Raw genomic sequence first — 18,156 nt, 5'->3', positions numbered from 1 at the left:
GAAAACATCAGGAAACATCTGAAGACACGCCTCTTCCACAAGAGCTTAAACCACAACCAGACACAACGACACTTACTATAACTCATATTTATTCATTTTTACAATAGGCATGAGCACAAAACATTTTCTAAAAAAAAAAAATAATAATAATAATTGCGTTTCATTGTTCAAGATTTATGGAAGAACTCTTCCATGGAAGAATCTTCAGTGTTCATTTGTAAGCTATATTATATATTCCTGAAGCCATGATTCTGCCAGGGTTTCAATGGCTGGAAACCTGCATATTAAAAGAAAATATAGTTTTTGCATCCGACTGTTAATTCACACGTTCATTTGATGTTCAATCCTGCTCTTGGACATCTGCTGTCCTGCAGAGTAACTCCATCACAACAGCCTGGAAGTTTCTAGTAAGCCTGAATAGCTTCATTAGCTTCTTTAGATGTTTAATTAGGTGCTTAATTTTATTATCGGTCAAAAGTTCAGTATGGTGTACCACAAGGCTCAGTCCTAGGACCGTTGTTGTACACCAGGCATAATTAATGGAATGCAGCTGATATAAAAATGGATGACTAGTAATTTCCTACTAAATTCTGAAATAACAGAGATTCTAATTATTGGGGGAAAAAAAAAAAACTTCCACATGTAACAGCCTATAATACTGTCTAAGTCCTCCTTCATCGTTTAGGAACCCTGGTGTGCTTTTTAATACCAAATCTTTCATTTTTTTGATTTCCAAATATTTCAAAGTTGTGTGTCTAGTATCTGTAAAACAGATCTAAATTATGTTAATTCTCTCAAATAAAAATGCAGAACACTTAGTTCATGCGTTCATGACATCAATGCTGATTATTGTTATGCTCTTATGGGTTGTTGCCCTGTACACTTCAGCTAGTTCGACATCAGCTCAAAACGCAGCCGCTCGAGTTCTTACCAGATCCAGGAAGTATGATCATATTAGCCCGGTTCATTGGCTGCCTATTAAAGCTGCAGCTTTTATTAACCAAACACACACTGATCCATTTCAACAGTCTTTGTCGTTTTAATTAAATGCACCCAAGATCTGATTCCTGCAAAACACGTGACACACTGAAAGAGAAACTAAACAAAATAACCACAGTCTGCAAAAAACACACTGAACAATCTAATTAGATACACTTACTCAAAAAAACCAACATGCAAACCAATTGGCTTTAAAAAAAAACAAAAAAAAAAAACAAGTAAAGTAAAGTAAAATAGGAATAGTATGTTGTACAGACAAATGCTTAGTTCCAATTAAAAGTTTCACAAGGTGTTTATGACATAAGGCTCAAATACAATTTCATGTTGCTTAATCCAAGATGGACGCACTGACAAACTGAGTGTTTGCTGATGCTCAAGTCTGCATTATTAACTATTTTTTTTTTATATATTGACTCATTGACTCATCTCCATATTTGCCAATAAAGGATAACATTTCTTAAACAACTCTATAATTAAACGGACATAAATAGTTGACAACTAAGAGCGTGTTTTGCTCTATTGTGTTACAATGACTTCTCAAATCTATGACTGAGGTTATAGAAGAACTGAAAAACACAACATGACATCATGACTTTTGCGTAAACATACACGCCACTTTCGTGTCAGGTGGCGTGTTATCTCTACGCATTTTGAGCTATCCGCGTGTATCCGCGTATGTCTACGCCATTAACGTCCGCGTCATTCCGCGTGTCCGTACACGCAGTCAAATCTCCAGTCATAAATGCCATTAACCCCAGTGACGGTTAGGTTTAGGGACGGGGTTGAGGTAAGTCATATCTTTATATAACGTTAAGTCAACGGCGTTCATAAACACGCTGAAAGGCGATTACGTGTCTTAATAGCACGCCAAAAATGGAAATACGAATTGGCGTGGCATACACACGCTACTTCATGAGATCAGTCTGGAAAAACAAGTTGCTTGCACACTTGATTGTAAAATGGATAAACTTCAATCGAGTCTGAATACAATAGAGGCCTCCCTGTGTACTATTGTAGACCAAGTCTCCCTATTGGAACAAAGAGTCAGCGCTAATGAAGACAATATATCCGATCTGGAAAACGTATTGAAATCCTAGAGAAGGAAAACACTCACCTGAGAGAAAAAACAGAGGAGATGGAGAACAGGAGCCGTTTCTTGCAAGTACCGGAACAAGCAAAGGGCCGTGACATACCGGGCTTCATCCCCAGATAATTATCCAACGAAGTGACTGAAAGAGCACATCGTACTCAGACTGTAAGTAATCTCAACTTTAAAACGGGTGCACGATCAATCCTGATAAAGCTCATGAACTTTCAGGATAAGATGAAAATTCTCCGACTTGCCGAGGAGAAGGGGCATCTACAATACCAGGGGACGCGTATTTACTTCTACCCAGACTACAGCGCTACTTTTCTCGAGAAACGCCGTCAGTTTGATCCCATTAAGCAGAAACTCCGAGAGCTGGAAATCAAGTACTCGTTACAGTATCCTGCAACACTGAGGGTAACTGTGGATGGTAAGGTCACCATTCTTTGTTCCCCCGAAGAAGCATAGAACTTCCTTCGTGATACTCCCATGGGATCTCCGTAATATTCCGTAAATTAATAGCGTGGTGAAAATATTAGAAAAAATTATTTTCTTTCAATAACTAAAATATTTGAATGATTCCAATATTATATCACCTTTTCAGACCGTTTCCGATACTAAATATCTCTACAACAAGTGCTCTCCTAAAAAATACTAATGATATTACATCTTCTTTTGATTCCAATAATTTAACTAGTGCCTTATTTATTGATTTAAGCAAAGCTTTTGATTTAGTAGATCGTTATCTTCTTTTAGATAAACTGTATGATATTGGCCTTTCAAGATCTTCTTTACTTTGGTTTAATTCATACTTTCACCATTAGACAACAATGCGTTTTGTATCAGGGAAGTTGTTCGGATTTTAAAACTATAGTGAAGATAATAGGTAAACACTCATTCTATGTGTTAGTTCTGGGTTTATCACCAAGTTCACTCAAGTGTGTCGGCCAGAGCACCACTTAAGGCCAAATGTTCCAGTGTATGAAATAAAGAGCGGAGAAATAGTTCTGATTGTTTCTTTATTCCTCTTTCTTGTGTGAGTGAGTTTGAGGGTGGGTGTAGCCGAATTATGTGTGTGGTTTTCTATAAAGAGAGAAACAAATTACAAATGAATAAATCTAACATATCATTCCTCTCCAAGCACTAATATACATTACTAAACAAAAGCAAACAATAATCAGTATATAACCATACAGTATATCTGTTAAACTAATACTGTAAGCATAATGTAAAGATTCAAACACTTCCACAATTCCAACAAATTCCCACAAACATAGACATCCCTGATCAGTAGCGGAGTGGGAATCGGGAGAGTCGGGAGTTTTCCCGGTGGGCCGGTATTGTTTCGAGGCCGCGAGGGCCGGTCTGATAAAATGTATTTATTGGAAGTTCGCCATGTGCACTTGGGGCCCAAGCTAAGGGAAGAAAACATTTTTTTTGTTTGTTTTTACATTTTCTATAACGGTGCATATATTTGCACTAAGTGCCTGTCTTTACAGCAAAAAGACGCCCGTCTTGAAACAGCATGAGAGTCAAATCAGAGTTTGACTGATAAAGTCAGAGTTACATGAGAGTCTTAGACAGACTTTCACGGGGTAGACACAATGTAAGAAATGACAAAACGGATGATTTTGTCTTTTAAAGTATAATATAGACGAATCCGGCGAAACTACCGGAAGTAAGCGGGCGCCATTACTGAGCTGTTGCTGGGTAGCGTTGCGCCATTGTTTTAGTTGCAACTTGCGTCCACTGGAATAAACAGCTCGCGATTTACGACTGTCAATAACGCTACAACGTTATCCCTTGTATAATGTCGAGTGGGTAAACAGTTTCCGTTATAAATTGTTTCAATGGTGGCAGTAAAATTTCAATTTTGAAGAGAAAACATTGTGAATACCCCGGGTCTGTCTGGTGCCGTACGGTTTACACAGATTTCCTGGGCGAGTACAAGACGCGGACATTCGCGTATAATAACAATTATTTAATAACATAAGTTAAAAAAAATATAATAAATGTGTGATATAGTGATCAGCAAAATCTCCTCTCTTGTTATTTTTTCTATTCAATTTACATGCTATGGTCATTAAATAGCTTTTCTGAACTAAATATAACGTTATGTGACATAATTGTTCTCCTGCTGTTATATTGACCTCTTTCCATGATTTAAAAACAGTAGTTGGTCGATTATTTATACTTTCTAGCTGTAACGTTACCTTACCCATGCCCGTTGCAATGTAAAAATGAGATAAATAATGGACACAAATGAAAAACATGAATTTGTTTATTTGATTTCATTTATTTATTTATTTATTGTTGCCAAATGGACAGATCTTTTTTTTAGTTTCCTCGGTAGCAAACGGTAGCCTAGCTAGCTTGCCAAGCTATTTTCAAAAATAATCTGTAAGATCGTTTGTACCTTCATCTGTGACTGGAGACCAATGTCTAACATCATCAACCCAACAAGTCTGCCCGTCTGTAGCTGTCATCAAGGGTGCGTTATCACCTTATCTCCGAGGTTTGTTTACATACCGGTGCATATGTCTATGCCGGTGTAACAGCTCAGTAATGGCGTCGCCACAAGATGGCAGCCTACACAAGAACGCTCGTCGGATTCGTCTATATTATATTGCGACAGGACATAACTATTATGTACCAAATATGACCATCATTAAAGATGTAACATTGTGTCTACCCCGTGAGAGTCTGTCTAACATTACACTAGACAAAGTAAACCATCAAATGATGCGTCCTCCGTGTAGCCGCTGCTTCAGAAGAAGAACGGACATCCGTTTACTATCAATGAATTATCTGCGCCGCGTCCAGTGTATAGCTACATTATCGCGAATAATGAATAATGCATGCAGCCAGCACTAGTCAAGAAGGAAGATCACAGACGCGTCATATATCTGCAGGTAAGAAAACGTCATGGGCAAAATGTGTTAACATTACAAACATGTTAGTATTACATTATTGAAACTGCCACGGCAGCCGAGAAGATAATGGGCCATTTGCTTCTGACCGCTTTTTTTTTTTTTTCTTTTTTTTTTTCTTTTTTTTTTATTGCAGGTTAACAAAACAGTAACACATACCAGGTAAGATTCAGTGAGACACATCTACAATTCAGAAGTAGGAAAGGGGAAACAAAAAACAAAAAAACAACAACAACAAAAAAAAAAAAACAACAGAGAACAGAAAAACTCACAACAGCCCCACACAGTTATCGACAAAGTGGTATATGTGAGTAACCCCAGAGTGCACTCTGGACGATGGGGTGGGGCGACACTTTTGGGTGGAGCGACACGTGTCGCCCTGCCCCTATTTTCCTGTTCCCGCCTTTGCCATTTTCCTCCGACCCCCTAGGGGGCAGTTTGCGATAAAAGGCAACGGTGGCAGCATTAACGAACGAACGACACTCCACGTTGATTGCGATTCCAAATGGTGAGTAAAAATGGTTGTGTAGTTTTATATAAACATATTTAAAAATGTACCATGATGTTCGTGAATCAAATCTGGAATAGTTTCCTTCTGAAAGAATGTCATGAATAAAGAATCTTGAAGAGCTTGCTCTAATACAATAGCCATATGTTTAGTTTTTTTTAAAGCTATGTTTATTTATGTTAATTATGTTTATTTTAAATCTAGAGCAATAAATTACTTTATTGTTAAAGTTTGAATGAATTAATAATTTCTCATTTTTTTATGAATAATTGTTGATTGTGTAGTGGGTCTGAGCGTACAGCAAGAGCAAGCACCTGCAGCTCGGTAGCACAGAGGTTTGGAGCTGAATCCTGCATTAGAGAGAGAGCCCTGCATTGAAAGTGGAGATGTTTTGTCATACAGCAAAATGACAAGATCCCACATCGACAACTTCCGCTTCTTCAAACAGAGGTTAGACTTCTTGACAAAAACAGAGTATCACATATTTGTTTGGCATAATCCTCTCCATGTAGAGTAATCTGTTCTATCTGGTAATATCTTTATTGCTTTATAAGGATCTCTTCCAAACACGGAGACCAAAAACCAAATGGATAATAGGAACAAGCCAGCAGTTACACCTGAATCTGAACTTAAGTGTGGAAATGTCAAGAGTTCTACAGGTAACCGACTTGTAAACTTGTACCTCTTAGGGTTGCAGTGGTATGAGATTTTCACAGTACAAAAGCAGTTTCAGAAATTATCGTGGTTTAATGGTATATGGTCCTGCTCAATCAAATGTCAGTCATTTTTAAATGTATTATATTTTTAAAAATATTTTGCCATTGCATCATTTTTTACTCCTACTCCAATAACAATAAATATTATTACTTAATTATTTCTATCAGTCCTTTTACTTTAGTACAGCTTTTGGATATTCTGCCCACCTCTGCTGTCACACCACATAGCCTTGATTTTCAAAACTGCATTTACTGTTTGAATTGTGTGATAAAAGTAACATAATTTGAGACTTTTTGCTTTATTTTTGACTAGATACAAAGCTCATCACAGTTTACACTATTTATTGCATCCTTTCCATCCACAGTGGATGGAAAGGATGCAATAAATAGTGTTTAGTTGGGCAACTACTGAAAATAGCATCTCGGGATTTAAGATTTGATATAGAGCAATAGTACATTACAGTACTGTAAATAATCAAATGTGTGAGATATAACTCTTTTAAGCATGAAACTGTCATACCATTGCTGCAACCCTAATATAATATACTGTATAAAAGTTAGTATGCATAGTGATCTTAAAACATTAGTCACATTAAAGTGCAGTAGTAAAGACTGAACTTTAAACATGTTGTTACATACTGATGGTAGGTTAAATTTTAATTGTTATTGTAGTTAATTATTGTAAGTTATACCCTGCTCATTTTCTTGCACTTTGTGAATTGTAACAGTACACTCTATACATGGCTTTGGGGCTCTGATTTGATTTTACAGAGTTATGTCATTACCTCATTACATATTTCACGTTAAATAAACAGACATGCATAATTGTTTATTATTATTATTTAAAAAAAATTCAGGATGACATGCCCCTGATCAGGAGGTGGTGGTGTGCTCTCATACTGGACAACTTCACTCTGCAAATGCATGTAGCTGTTTGCATGTTCCTACATTAAACATTAGTTTATGTACTACATCTACCAATATACATGCCTACCTCTTGTCATTTGTTTTTCTTAGCACTCAACCTTACAAAAGGCAATGTCTTCGGGGAGATTCAGACAGAAAGATTCAGGTAATTTATTGTGCACATGCATTCATTAAGCAATTTCTTTGAATACAATGTGAACATACAATGAAAACACAGTGTGATTTTGTGCTCGGTGATACAGGTCCAAGGCTATTAACACCGCCCGACCCTTGAAAGCCCTGGCCCACACTGGCCCGACAGTGGGGAAAGCGGCTAATGTGTGTTGGAGCGATATTATTTTAATATTATCGTTATAAGAGAATATTTATCTCTTTATTTATTATTTTATTCAGAGCATGCAGTTATGACAACAATATATCAGGTTTGTCTGAACCAAGGTTTATATTTTTTTCAACAACATTTATATACAAGTATAAATAACAATGTTTTTTGTTTCAACAGCTTCCCCATGAAATAATAGCAACTGGTGATTCTGCATATTTGATGCTTTCACTGGTATGCAGATGGTTTAGGGATGTGGTCACAAATGAAATTTTCCAGAAAGCAGCACACTTTGCCTGGCTAGACTGTAAGATGTTTTTTTCTGTTCAATGTACATTTCTTGGATTGAAATTTGTGGTATGTGACATTTAAACTTGAATCTCCACACTTATATCTTTTCTGTATTTTGTCTTTACATTTTAAGGTGTGGTCAACTGGAAAAAAAATTCTCCGGACTACTGTGATGAGTTTCGCCGGATCTACAGCTTCAGGGAATGCTTGGAGCTTTTTTTAAGTCCTATCCACCAGGGTACAGGGGAAGAGGAAGACGAGGGGAACTGCTGGGCTTTTACTCCGAAGATCTTTGTACAGGATTTTGCTCGCAGGACTGTTTTTTTGCTGCAGGAAATGAATTTCTGTAAAACTCAAAACTTGTAGATTGGAATTGGCTTTATGCCCAGCTTCACTACTTCCTGAACTTCCTTGTTTCCTGTCTGCCATTATTGGCCAACTTGATTAATTCAGGCGTGTCTGATTATTGTTGCCATGACTACTGAGGTCAAGCACACCTGAATTAATCAATTTGACCAATAATGGCAGACAGGAAACAAGGAGCTGGCTGAAGTGCAGGAAGTAGTGCAGCTGGGCATAAAGCCCATTGAGAGATGAACTGGTTTTGATGTAGTAATTGATGCAACTAAAAGTTAAACTTAAAGGTCAAACTTGAAAAATTAGAATTTTGTGCAAAAGTTCATGTTCAGTAATTCAAATTAAAAAGTGAAACTAATATATTTAGTATAAATAACTATTTATGCATATGGCATGATTATATATAATTTTCAGAGGGCTTACATTTTTGTAATATTCTGATTTTGTGAGATTTTGAATTTGATGTTCATCAAAATTATAACTTTTGCACGATATTAAAATTTTTCGAGTTTCACCTGTATAGTGTTCTATTGAAAAGCTATGGCAAAAACATAGGTTTCACTAATTGTGAATATGGTAAAGTACCTTGGTTCTTTAAGGTTTACATAAATTTCATTCTGCTGATGCATAAGTGCAGTTTGGAGTCTATAATAAAGAAAAAGTGACAAAGTCTTTGTTTTGTTGTGTTCTTAAGAGCATGTATAGAAACTCCCTTATAAGTTTATTATAGTACAACCATTATTAATTACATTTATGTAAACGCACAAATACTATAATTACCATAGTTAATTTGTGATTACCATGGCTTTTTGGAGCTATGATCAGTGAAGTTTAACAGCCGTAAATGTAGTTTAAAAAAAAATGTTCGTAGGATCTTACGGAAACTCGTGGTTACTATCAGGTGAGACTGGTGACATGTCCGCTATAGTTTGCTCTCTCTCTCTCTCTCTCTCTCGCTATCTATCTATAGATAGAGAGCGAGATGTCATTAACTTACAAAAAAACAGTGAGCAGTAATACAGAGGTAACGGACCATCTAACTTACTACAGCTGTTGAGGGAGTGATTGTGAATTAGACCATTATTTCTATTCTCTTTGTATTTCTACTTCAATGGAATAATGTGGAATCGCATTAATGTCCGCAAAATCAACAAGTTTATTCGTCTGTTGTGTTCTTCCGCATTCCCAGTCGGCCCAAAGCGTCACACTTCTCTGCACCAATGATCTGTAATAGCGTCACACTTCTCTGCACCAATAAGATCATCTTTATTATAAACCAATAAACGTTAAGGTGGGCGGGGCGACACGTGTCGCTCCGCCCAAAAGTGTCGCCCCGCCCCATCGTCCAGAGTGCACTCTGGGGTACTACGTATATGTAGGCACACGAGATCCTTTCTGTGATGCAATTCGGTAGTATCTGAATAGTTGTAGAGGATATGATAGAGACTTTGACAAACACAAAGAAATATATACATGCTTCTGACCGCTTGATTCCGGTGTAGAGGGTGTTATGCTCGGGATGGTGATCATAATTTGTGTGCAATCCCGATGGAAATATAAAAAAGCCTTAAACTCCAGCAACCTTTTGGAAACAGGTTGTTGCAACCACACAAACAGCTCAATTTGAATGAAGCGCCAGATATACAAGGGTGCAAATATCTTCAAAATAAGTCACATTCATGTCCCGCCCCGAGTGTAAAGCCTAACGTGATTGGTTGTAGCGAGAACGTGCTATGATTGGTCAGCTCAACATAGCCGTTATCTGATTGGCTTGAGGAAACGGTGGGTGGAGTCCACTTATTTGTGGATTTGTCTGCACCTTGATGCTAGAAGTGTTTCAAAATCCACAAATGCGTGAGGGGATTTACAAATGCACAGAAAGCGGTTCACAAATAAATGCCTGGCAGAGTTGTGTCTGTGGCATAAAAAACATTTGTAAATACATAGTTTTATTTGCAAATCTCATTTTATTTATTTGTGAGTTTTATATTTTTTTGTGAAACTCTTTACATTTATTTGTGGATCATGATCTTTTTATTTTGAATAATGGAACAATCCCACCCCCATAATATATGGTATATCCTGCCCCGTCTTGACGTGAAGTCGGGGGAGAAATTGTAATCTCGTATTTGAGTGCGCGTGCACGTGGGCTGGTTTACGAACCCTGGGGTAAACAAACGCTTCTCTTTTGAATATCGGCTTCCCGGCCAATGTATAATCGTTAGGCAATCATAACATACATTGATTCTCGTGGAAAAGTGAAAATTGCCTCCTCATGACTCCTTTAATTTTGCACGTAAGTGTCATTCACAACTCTGGATGTAAACACAGTAATGTGGTGAACAGTGGCCTTTCCATGAGTAAAACTAGATCCAAACTAATTCACATCCACTGATACAAACACGAGACCAAGAAACCTGTTCAACTATAATACCACCTTAATTACAATAATAAAGGAAAATCAGACACATAGAAAATGCAAACATAGTACATGACATAGAAAATTCATTCCAGAATTACTAAAACAGAGACTAAATAAAACTTAAATGACAGTCATTCAGCATTTTTGTTATTTCTAACTATTATGCCTGATCACACTTTTCAGCATCAGCATCTGAGCATCTGTTCTGCTCTTTCATCATGTATTTTCAGATTTGTTGCATTTATTATTTTTTACCACGACTGAAAAAATTGTTAAATGTTTGCCCAGTAAGTGCCCACATATACTGTACAGCCCCTTTATTTTTCTTCTCTTCTCCAGCTTTCCTCAGATCCTGCAGGTTCTTCATCCATTCCTCTTTTCCCTCCTCCTTCAGTCTGGGAATCAGGAAATCCAGATGTTGAAGAGTGAAAGCGCTGTCGGCTTTTAGTGCGATCTTACACAGACTCACGATGGCCATATAAGCTTCATACAGCAGTTTGGACTTTTCTTCTTTAGTCTTCTCCAGATCTCTGATCAGCTGTTCTTCTATTTCTGTTATATTCTCTGACTCTTTCATGAACCTGTCATACTCCTGTTTGAGCTCGTCAAATGACATTGTGACATCCAGTGTCTTCGTCACATATTTTTTGTTCTCTTTGACATGTTTGCTGTAATGACACTTTCCGGTACACACAGTGCAGTAGCCGTCTTTCATGACTGAACACTGTGAGAGATTATCAGAAGAGACCCAATAACACCCCCACTCATGACAGTTTTCCTCACAGACGGAGCAACAGGTCGCCTTACTGTTCCACGGCTGCTCATTTTCAATTGGGACTTTTACTTTGAAGAACTTCTTGACTGTAAACTCAAAGTCCTCACACTTCTTGATCTTGTCTCTGTTCTGTCTGAGGATTTCCTGAATCTGATTCAGTTCATCAGTTTTTGACTCCTTCTCCTTTATTCTCTGCCTCAGATTAGAGACACAGGCCTCGAGTCATCTTCGCTCCTTCAGAACATCTAATGTCATCTCAACACTTTTTCTGTTCTTTTCTTCCAGGAGTTTGAGGAACTCATTCATGCTTTCGTCTCCCATTTCCCAGGCTGATCTCAAAACTCGATTATACTTTTTGTCTCTTTTCTGTTTCTGTCGGTTGTTGAATAAGAAGTGAACAGGTTCTTTGTCTTCATCTCTTCTGCAGGGTATTTCTGCTTTCTCAATGGCATTGAGAGCATCTGTTGGAGGTAGTCCATCTGACTGTGTGAGTAGAAACACGATGTTCTTCTCTATATCTTTACCAAACAGAGACAGAACTGAGTGAAATATGTAATGCTCTTTTCCAGAGAGACGATTCTGAGACGCCTTCATCACAAAACACACTGCATCAATGTAATGGATCCCATCATCCTTATCTGAAAATAATCTGGTCAGATACTCAGCAATCTCTCTGTCTTTCTCGACTCCTTCAGTGTGTCCGTATCCTGGAGTGTCAATGATGGTCAGAGATGTTGGGTTTTCTTCAACAAACACCTCATAAACCGTGATCTCGCGTGTCTGGGATTGTGACTGATCTTTATATTCATCTTCATCTGTGATTTGATAAAACTCTTGATCCTCAAACTTCACTCCCAGTAAGTGGTTGATCATGGTGTTGATGATGGTGGTTTTCCCAGTGCCGGTTTCTCCCACCAGCAGGATGACTTTATTCTGTTTGTTTCTGTCTCTTCTTCCATATGTCCACTGTCTGACCCTTTTATCAGTCCCATCAATATATTTTCTTTCTGTGTTCAGACGATAAAGCGCTGGAGGACCTTTATCAGGATTCATCAGTGTAGCATCATGATGTGATCTACAAAATAGAGAATTGATTCAACATTTTTAAATCAGATATTTATTATTGCCTGTTTTGCAGTGACAGGACGGCAGTTATTTATAAGTAATATTGATTTTTTTTTTCATAAACATATCAGTTTTCTATCTCTTTTTTTGAAAGTTGTTGAAGTTTTTTTTAAGCTTGTAACTTTTTTTCTTCCAAGACCAATAGGATCATTTCATTTATGTGACATAATGAACAGTCAGCGAGTTTCAACGATTCTTGGAGGAGCCGCTACTTCAGTATACTTTTCTCTCTTACTTTTTAAGTTTGGACCATTTAAACAAAAAAAATTCAAATGAATGAAATGAATATGTTAAGAATGAAAACTGTTATGTAACATTTGTATTATGACTCTTACCTGTTGACATGTGCATGTTGCTGTTTGGTCTGGTCAGACTTTCTGCTGCTCTTCTCTCGGTTACTGTTCGACATTGTACCAGATGAATCTGTAAAATATAATACATCTTTTACACGAGTGCTTCAAAATAAAGGAAATATGACTTAATCAAATTGTCAACCCAAAGTATTAATCTTCAGTCTATAAATGGTCTTGTGCTCCAGACATGAATGATGCCTCAGATCATGCAGTTGAGGAGATTTTCTAAGGTCTTTTCCACATGAGATATGATTATTTCTGACAGAACAGAATTTCTGATGCCTTTTATAAGTAAACTAAACTCTGAATTAGAGACAGTAAAAGTGAGTGGGTCCAATATCATTGGTCTTAAAGTGTGTGGGTCTTGTTCCAGTTCCACACACACACACACACAATGATTCCGACGACCATGTGTTTAGTGTTGCTCTGCTCCCCAATTCTAACACTCTGCTCAATAAAAGTTATTATTCGTCAATATTTCAAGTCCATCGTCTTTATTGACATCAATACTGACATATTTTATCCACAAGTTTCCTACGCCCCATGAGGCCTTGCGTCAAAAGTGGGCGCGACTTCCGGTTGGAAGTAAACAAAGCGCGACTTGACATGCTTGACACTCGTTCATTCAACAGTTGACGATCATTCAAGTTATAGCGATCCAAACTAGCTAACGATGTGGGAACACAACCTCAACGAAATTCAAAAGGGTGAAATAACCGTACCTTTACCCTCCGCAGTCGTTGATTGGGAGTATTATAATAACATTATTAATAATCAATACTCATCAAGGCATGGTGACAGACAGATGTGCGAGCTGACAAACAATTAAAATAAAAAATACACACTTAGTCATTGTGCTTTGGAGTTTATTCAAAATTATAAATGAATGTGCTACTTGAATACATTAACTGGCACATTTGGTATTCTGTCAACACAGGCTTTGATCCTGAGTTTAGGTGTAACATCAGTAGCGAACAGCCAAACACATGCTGATAGAGTTTATAGAATATTAAGAATTAAAAAAAAATGTACACAGGAAGATTCGTCGTCTTTTGTGAGGTGATGGAAACTACAGTCGTTGGCAGGATCAGAGACGGGCTCTGGCAGGATCACTCTGATTTCGTTTTCAGCTTATGTTCAAAACAATCACGTTTAAGCCACTGAATTAGTTTAGTCCGGTTATACATACAACCGCGAACAGCACATGTTGTCCCTGAGCTCCGTAACGACATCTCTCATAAAGATTTGCGTCTTTAAATAGTAAAATAATTCTCCGAAAAACAGCTAGCCTCTTTGCTAACTAACACACAAAATACCATTGGAATGCTACTTCCGCCGCGTCACCGGAAGTTTCACCCACTTTATTTTTTACAGGAGCGCCCCTCGGAAACTTGTGGATACGCATTACATATTTTTTGGTGGCAGTGGTGATTGACTCCAGCCTCTTTGGAGAAGTTGCTGTTGGACGTGTATGGTGACGAAAACGAAAAATATATGATATATAATATTTGCTGCCCTTTCATCATAGAGGCTGGATCAGTTGTACTAGTGGGTGAACTCAGACTGGAACGAGTTTTGCTTAACATGTAACTTTTTCATTTACATGGACTGTATTCAGACCGCCTATATACTGTATATAACTTTAGAGCAGCTTTATTGTTTTCACCATCATGTGAGTTTTCTTTTCACGTACAGTTATTTATTTCGTTTTATTTTGGTGAAAAAAATAGTATTAGAAGACGGCTGCATCTCAATGCTTCAAAGTTGCTCATTGCCAGGATTTGTGAAGCTTTTTCTGAAACGTGTGCGCATGTCTCCCTCCCGTGGCGAACTACAGTAACTGCATAGCCGAGAGCAAAAGGAGAAAGCACTACAAATGAGTCTTCAATAATGTATACATATTGTGAAGTAATTTCATAAACTTAGTGAGCTTTTCAGGCTTCCTCTTTCTCCTGCTCATCCTGCTCTTGAGGGTTCTGTGTTCTCAGACCGCCTTGGCGATTTATGTAGGAAACCACCGAGATGTTGTCCGTGCGGACAAGGACATGGTGGCCCTTTAGAAAGGGAAGGAAGAACCGTAAGGCGTTCTCAACCGCCTTCATCTCTAGACAGTTTATATGCAAGCTCTTTTCTTGGCTTGACCACAGGCCAAAAGTCGGTCTGCCCTTGTAGAGGGCGCCCCAGCCTGAATTGGAGGCGTCTGTTGAAACCACTTTCAGTTGCGAGATTACGCCCAGGTTTACACCAGTCTGATACTAGTCGACCACCTCACAGGGCTCCAGAGCTGTGATACAGTTCTGAGTTACCTTGAGACATAAACGACCGGATGCCCGTGCTCGACGCGAGACCCAGTGCTGTAAAGGCGCATGCGAAGCAGAAATTATTAAGTTGTGAATTGTCATGGTAAGGACAACATGATTGTTTTTTAGTCTTGGAACCAACTTTATTGGACTTCTTGACCACAAAAATGTACACGTTGATATCAAATTTGTCATTATAGCTATAACTGAAGCAAAGATATGTGCCTCTCAAGTATGATTGGTGGCCATTTAAAAGAAATGTGGGGTGACCCACAAATAGCACTGAGAGACATTCACTAATTCACCTAGGGAATATACCTTTAAGAGAGGGGGAAGTAGTTAGTAGTTCCGGGGTAATGTTGTTGTGTGGATTTCACGGTGTTGAGTTCTGTATTATTGAAGTGGAGAGTAAAGCTGACTCGACGCATCCCCGTCTCGCGTCTACTCCTTTTTGCACTCCACAGTACATAAGAAACAAAATGTGATCTCACTTGTGTCTTAGGATAAATGTATTTCTATGGCCTTAAGGTCCTTCCATACCAAAGGGGACCTTTGCATCATGACTTGAAGTCAAAAGTCGCTTAACCTCTCTACTATTATCTAAAGTTGAGCTAGGGACAAAATCACTGAACTTTTTTTCTCAGTCGAAAGTTGAGTGACTTAAGAATCGGTTCACTTGCTTTTCTGTAGTCCTGCTAAAGTTTTTCAAAGCTCTGATGTAGTGATTTTAGTTTGACATTATTGGTAATGTTGGATGCAGCACCAGTTACACAACCTGCAACTCCAACTCCAACCCCAACACCAGATACAATCAGAGACGCTCCAAGTGTGAACGGTGACAAAATTACACCAACTAATGCAGTGATTCCTCCAGCTGCTCCGATCACTGAACCTGTCAGACTGCCTATAGATCTCATCTAGTGAATCTGTTGTTGTTTCCCACTCGTTCACAACAGTCTCAAAGTCTTTATAGTACTCACTGTAAGGATCGATGGAAGTCAAGAACATTTGTTGCAGTGCATCTGGAATCCTCCTATTTCTCTCCACTGCATCTTCCAGGAATGGTTTATCCAGAATCTCATCAGCTGAAGGTCTCTCATGAGGGTCACGGCTCAGCATTTGACTGATTAATTCCCTTAGATCTCCCGAGTACATATTTGAGATTTGGGGTTTGGTTCCTGCCAAGCTATTGGCATGTAGACAGCGACGCTTTATGATGTTAGACTGTCAGATAAAGGAAAAATAAAAGTCTGATTAACCTCTAGATTATTAAAAATTAAAATATATAAAAAAATAAGACCATTATGTGACTAAATTTATATTCTTACACTTTTCCCCAAAGTAACTAGCCATAGAAGAACAAAGGCAATTTGTTAAACAAAGCCAACATCATTTGTAGGACACAATTCCAGACTTAATATACACATATATTAAAGGGATAGTTCACTTTGAAATTAATTTTTGATATGTTTTATCTTACCTCAAGGGCATCCAAGATGTCTTTGTTTCCACAGTATTTCTAATTTTGACATTTTTCAGTCAAACCGTTGTTGTCTATCAGTCATACACTGGAGGCTAAGGGGGTCCACCAAAGAGCAGCACAGAGAAGTCCAAATTAAACATGATTTAATGACTCGTAAATGTAAGTACACATTGATGGCCTAAGACACGAAACGAGCGGTTTGTGTGAGAAAACCAACAGTATTTATATCGTTTTTACCTTGTGTAATCACAGTGATCTGAATCAGTTGTTCAATGTCCAACTGAACCGAACTGAATCAGTTCAATGTTACGCCGGAAGTGATCGCTTGCGTGTGACGTCACTCAATATTTACACAGAGATTTCGGAAGTTTTGCCTTTTACTAAACATATTTAGATTTACCGAAATCGTTTTCCATTGTGGTTTCCCGTATATCTAAATATGTTTAGTGAAAGGTAAAACTTCAGAAATCTCTGTAAACAAAGAGTGACGTCGGCGCGCAAGCCATCACTTCCAGACCGAAGCGCCCGTGCCGTCAGATCATTGTGTCATGGCTATGATTACAAGAGGTAAAAACGACAAACACAAACGTTTTCTCACACAAACCGCTCGTTTCATGTCTTAGGCCATCAGTGTGTACTTACATGTACGAGTCATTAAGTCATGTTTAATTTGGACTTCTCTGTGCTGCTCTTTGGTGGACCCCCTTAGCCTCCAGTGTATGACTGATAGACAACAACGGTTTGACTGAAAAATGTCAAAATTGGAAATACTGTGGAAACAAAGACATCTGGGATCCCTTTGAGGTAAGATAAAACATATCAAAAATTAATTTCAAAGTGAACTATCCCTTTAAGAAGCAATCTAGAGAAGAGGAGAAATGCAGAGAAAAAAAAAATATTTCTGTGTGTGCAAATGTAAAGTAAAATATATATATATACTTAAAATAGATTTGGTCTGTTCTTTTTGTTTGTACACTAAAGTTAATTGATTGAGCCATAGGATTATTTTAATTTGCATTGAGTAAGGGTTAATGCCCTTCGAGGTGTCCATTGTCAGGTTTTAATGGACGACGGCGAGGCGTGAACCGGTCGACGCGCAGCGGTTGCCTCCGCCGAAGTCCATTAAAACCTGACAATGGACACCTCGAAGGGCATTAACCCGTTTATACCATGGTCACTTGCCAAATAAAACATTTTTAAAACATTAGCTGCTAGTTTATATTTTAATTAGGCTAAATCAAGTTTTTACAAATAATAACTCGCCTGGTTTATTTAGCAACCGGAGATATTTATAGTCCGCTCAGCTTGTAGAACCCTTCAGGTTCAAAAATGCATTTTTCTATTCATGAAACACAAAGGTAGGCAAGGTTTTTTTTTTTTTTAATTACACATAAACCAATTAATCAAACAGGCTTCTTAGGCTTGAAACGCTGTACTCTCCTCCTGCCTTGGTTGTCTGGACAGCTGCGTAAAACTCCCGCAGGGTCTCATTCAGAGCAGCAGCGGTGTCATTTTCTTTGCAACGTTTCTCCGTTTTATTTACATTTTTATTTCTTCAGCA

The 18,156-nt window shown here is 38.1% G+C and overlaps 2 protein-coding genes across 5 annotated transcripts in view; one reads left to right on the top strand and one right to left on the bottom strand.

Annotated features, from left to right (window-relative positions):
- The first annotated feature begins 5,326 nt into the window (after nt 1-5,326).
- LOC120462140 (uncharacterized) lies at nt 5,327-8,184 on the top strand. 4 transcript variants are annotated; one of them, XR_016168767.1, is made up of 7 exons: nt 5,327-5,524; nt 5,809-5,974; nt 6,079-6,183; nt 7,258-7,312; nt 7,410-7,589; nt 7,670-7,796; nt 7,914-8,184. XR_016168767.1 is itself a non-coding variant. In XM_089131760.1 (6 exons), exons 3-6 carry the CDS (start codon nt 6,111-6,113, stop codon nt 8,144-8,146), a joined length of 462 nt encoding a protein of 153 aa, XP_088987886.1. In that variant the 5' UTR covers nt 5,327-5,524; nt 5,809-5,974; nt 6,079-6,110; the 3' UTR covers nt 8,147-8,184. The 4 variants fall into 4 exon arrangements, 1 of the variants encoding a protein (XP_088987886.1); XR_016168766.1 differs by having other exon boundaries at nt 7,410-7,796; XM_089131760.1 differs by lacking the exon at nt 7,258-7,312 and having other exon boundaries at nt 7,561-7,589.
- Nucleotides 8,185-9,597: 1,413 nt separating this feature from the next.
- Nucleotides 9,598-18,156, bottom strand: part of LOC120485496 (uncharacterized) — a 37,332-nt gene continuing 28,773 nt past the window's right edge. Inside the window, 3 exon segments of the mRNA XM_089131757.1 lie at nt 9,598-12,409; nt 12,795-12,882; nt 16,093-16,336. Of these exon segments, the coding sequence (XP_088987883.1) occupies nt 10,804-12,409; nt 12,795-12,882; nt 16,093-16,336 (1,938 nt within the window). The 3' untranslated portion in view covers nt 9,598-10,803.

Source organism: Pimephales promelas, chromosome 1, assembly GCF_988280905.1.
Source record: "Pimephales promelas chromosome 1, fPimPro1.hap1.1, whole genome shotgun sequence".
Lineage (NCBI taxonomy): Eukaryota > Metazoa > Chordata > Actinopteri > Cypriniformes > Leuciscidae > Pimephales > Pimephales promelas.
This window is presented reverse-complemented; position numbering and strand designations above follow the sequence as displayed.

What these genes read in the sequence shown, in the direction of transcription:
- LOC120462140 (XM_089131760.1), top strand. Translation starts at nt 6,111, where the DNA reads ATGGATAATAGGAACAAGCCAGCAGTTACACCTGAATCTGAACTTAAG. An exon ending in TTATGACAACAATATATCAG is followed by an intron (nt 7,590 to 7,669) that starts GTTTGTCTGAAC and finishes TTGTTTCAACAG; the next exon opens with CTTCCCCATGAAATAATAGC. An exon ending in ACACTTTGCCTGGCTAGACT is followed by an intron (nt 7,797 to 7,913) that starts GTAAGATGTTTT and finishes TTACATTTTAAG; the next exon opens with GTGTGGTCAACTGGAAAAAA.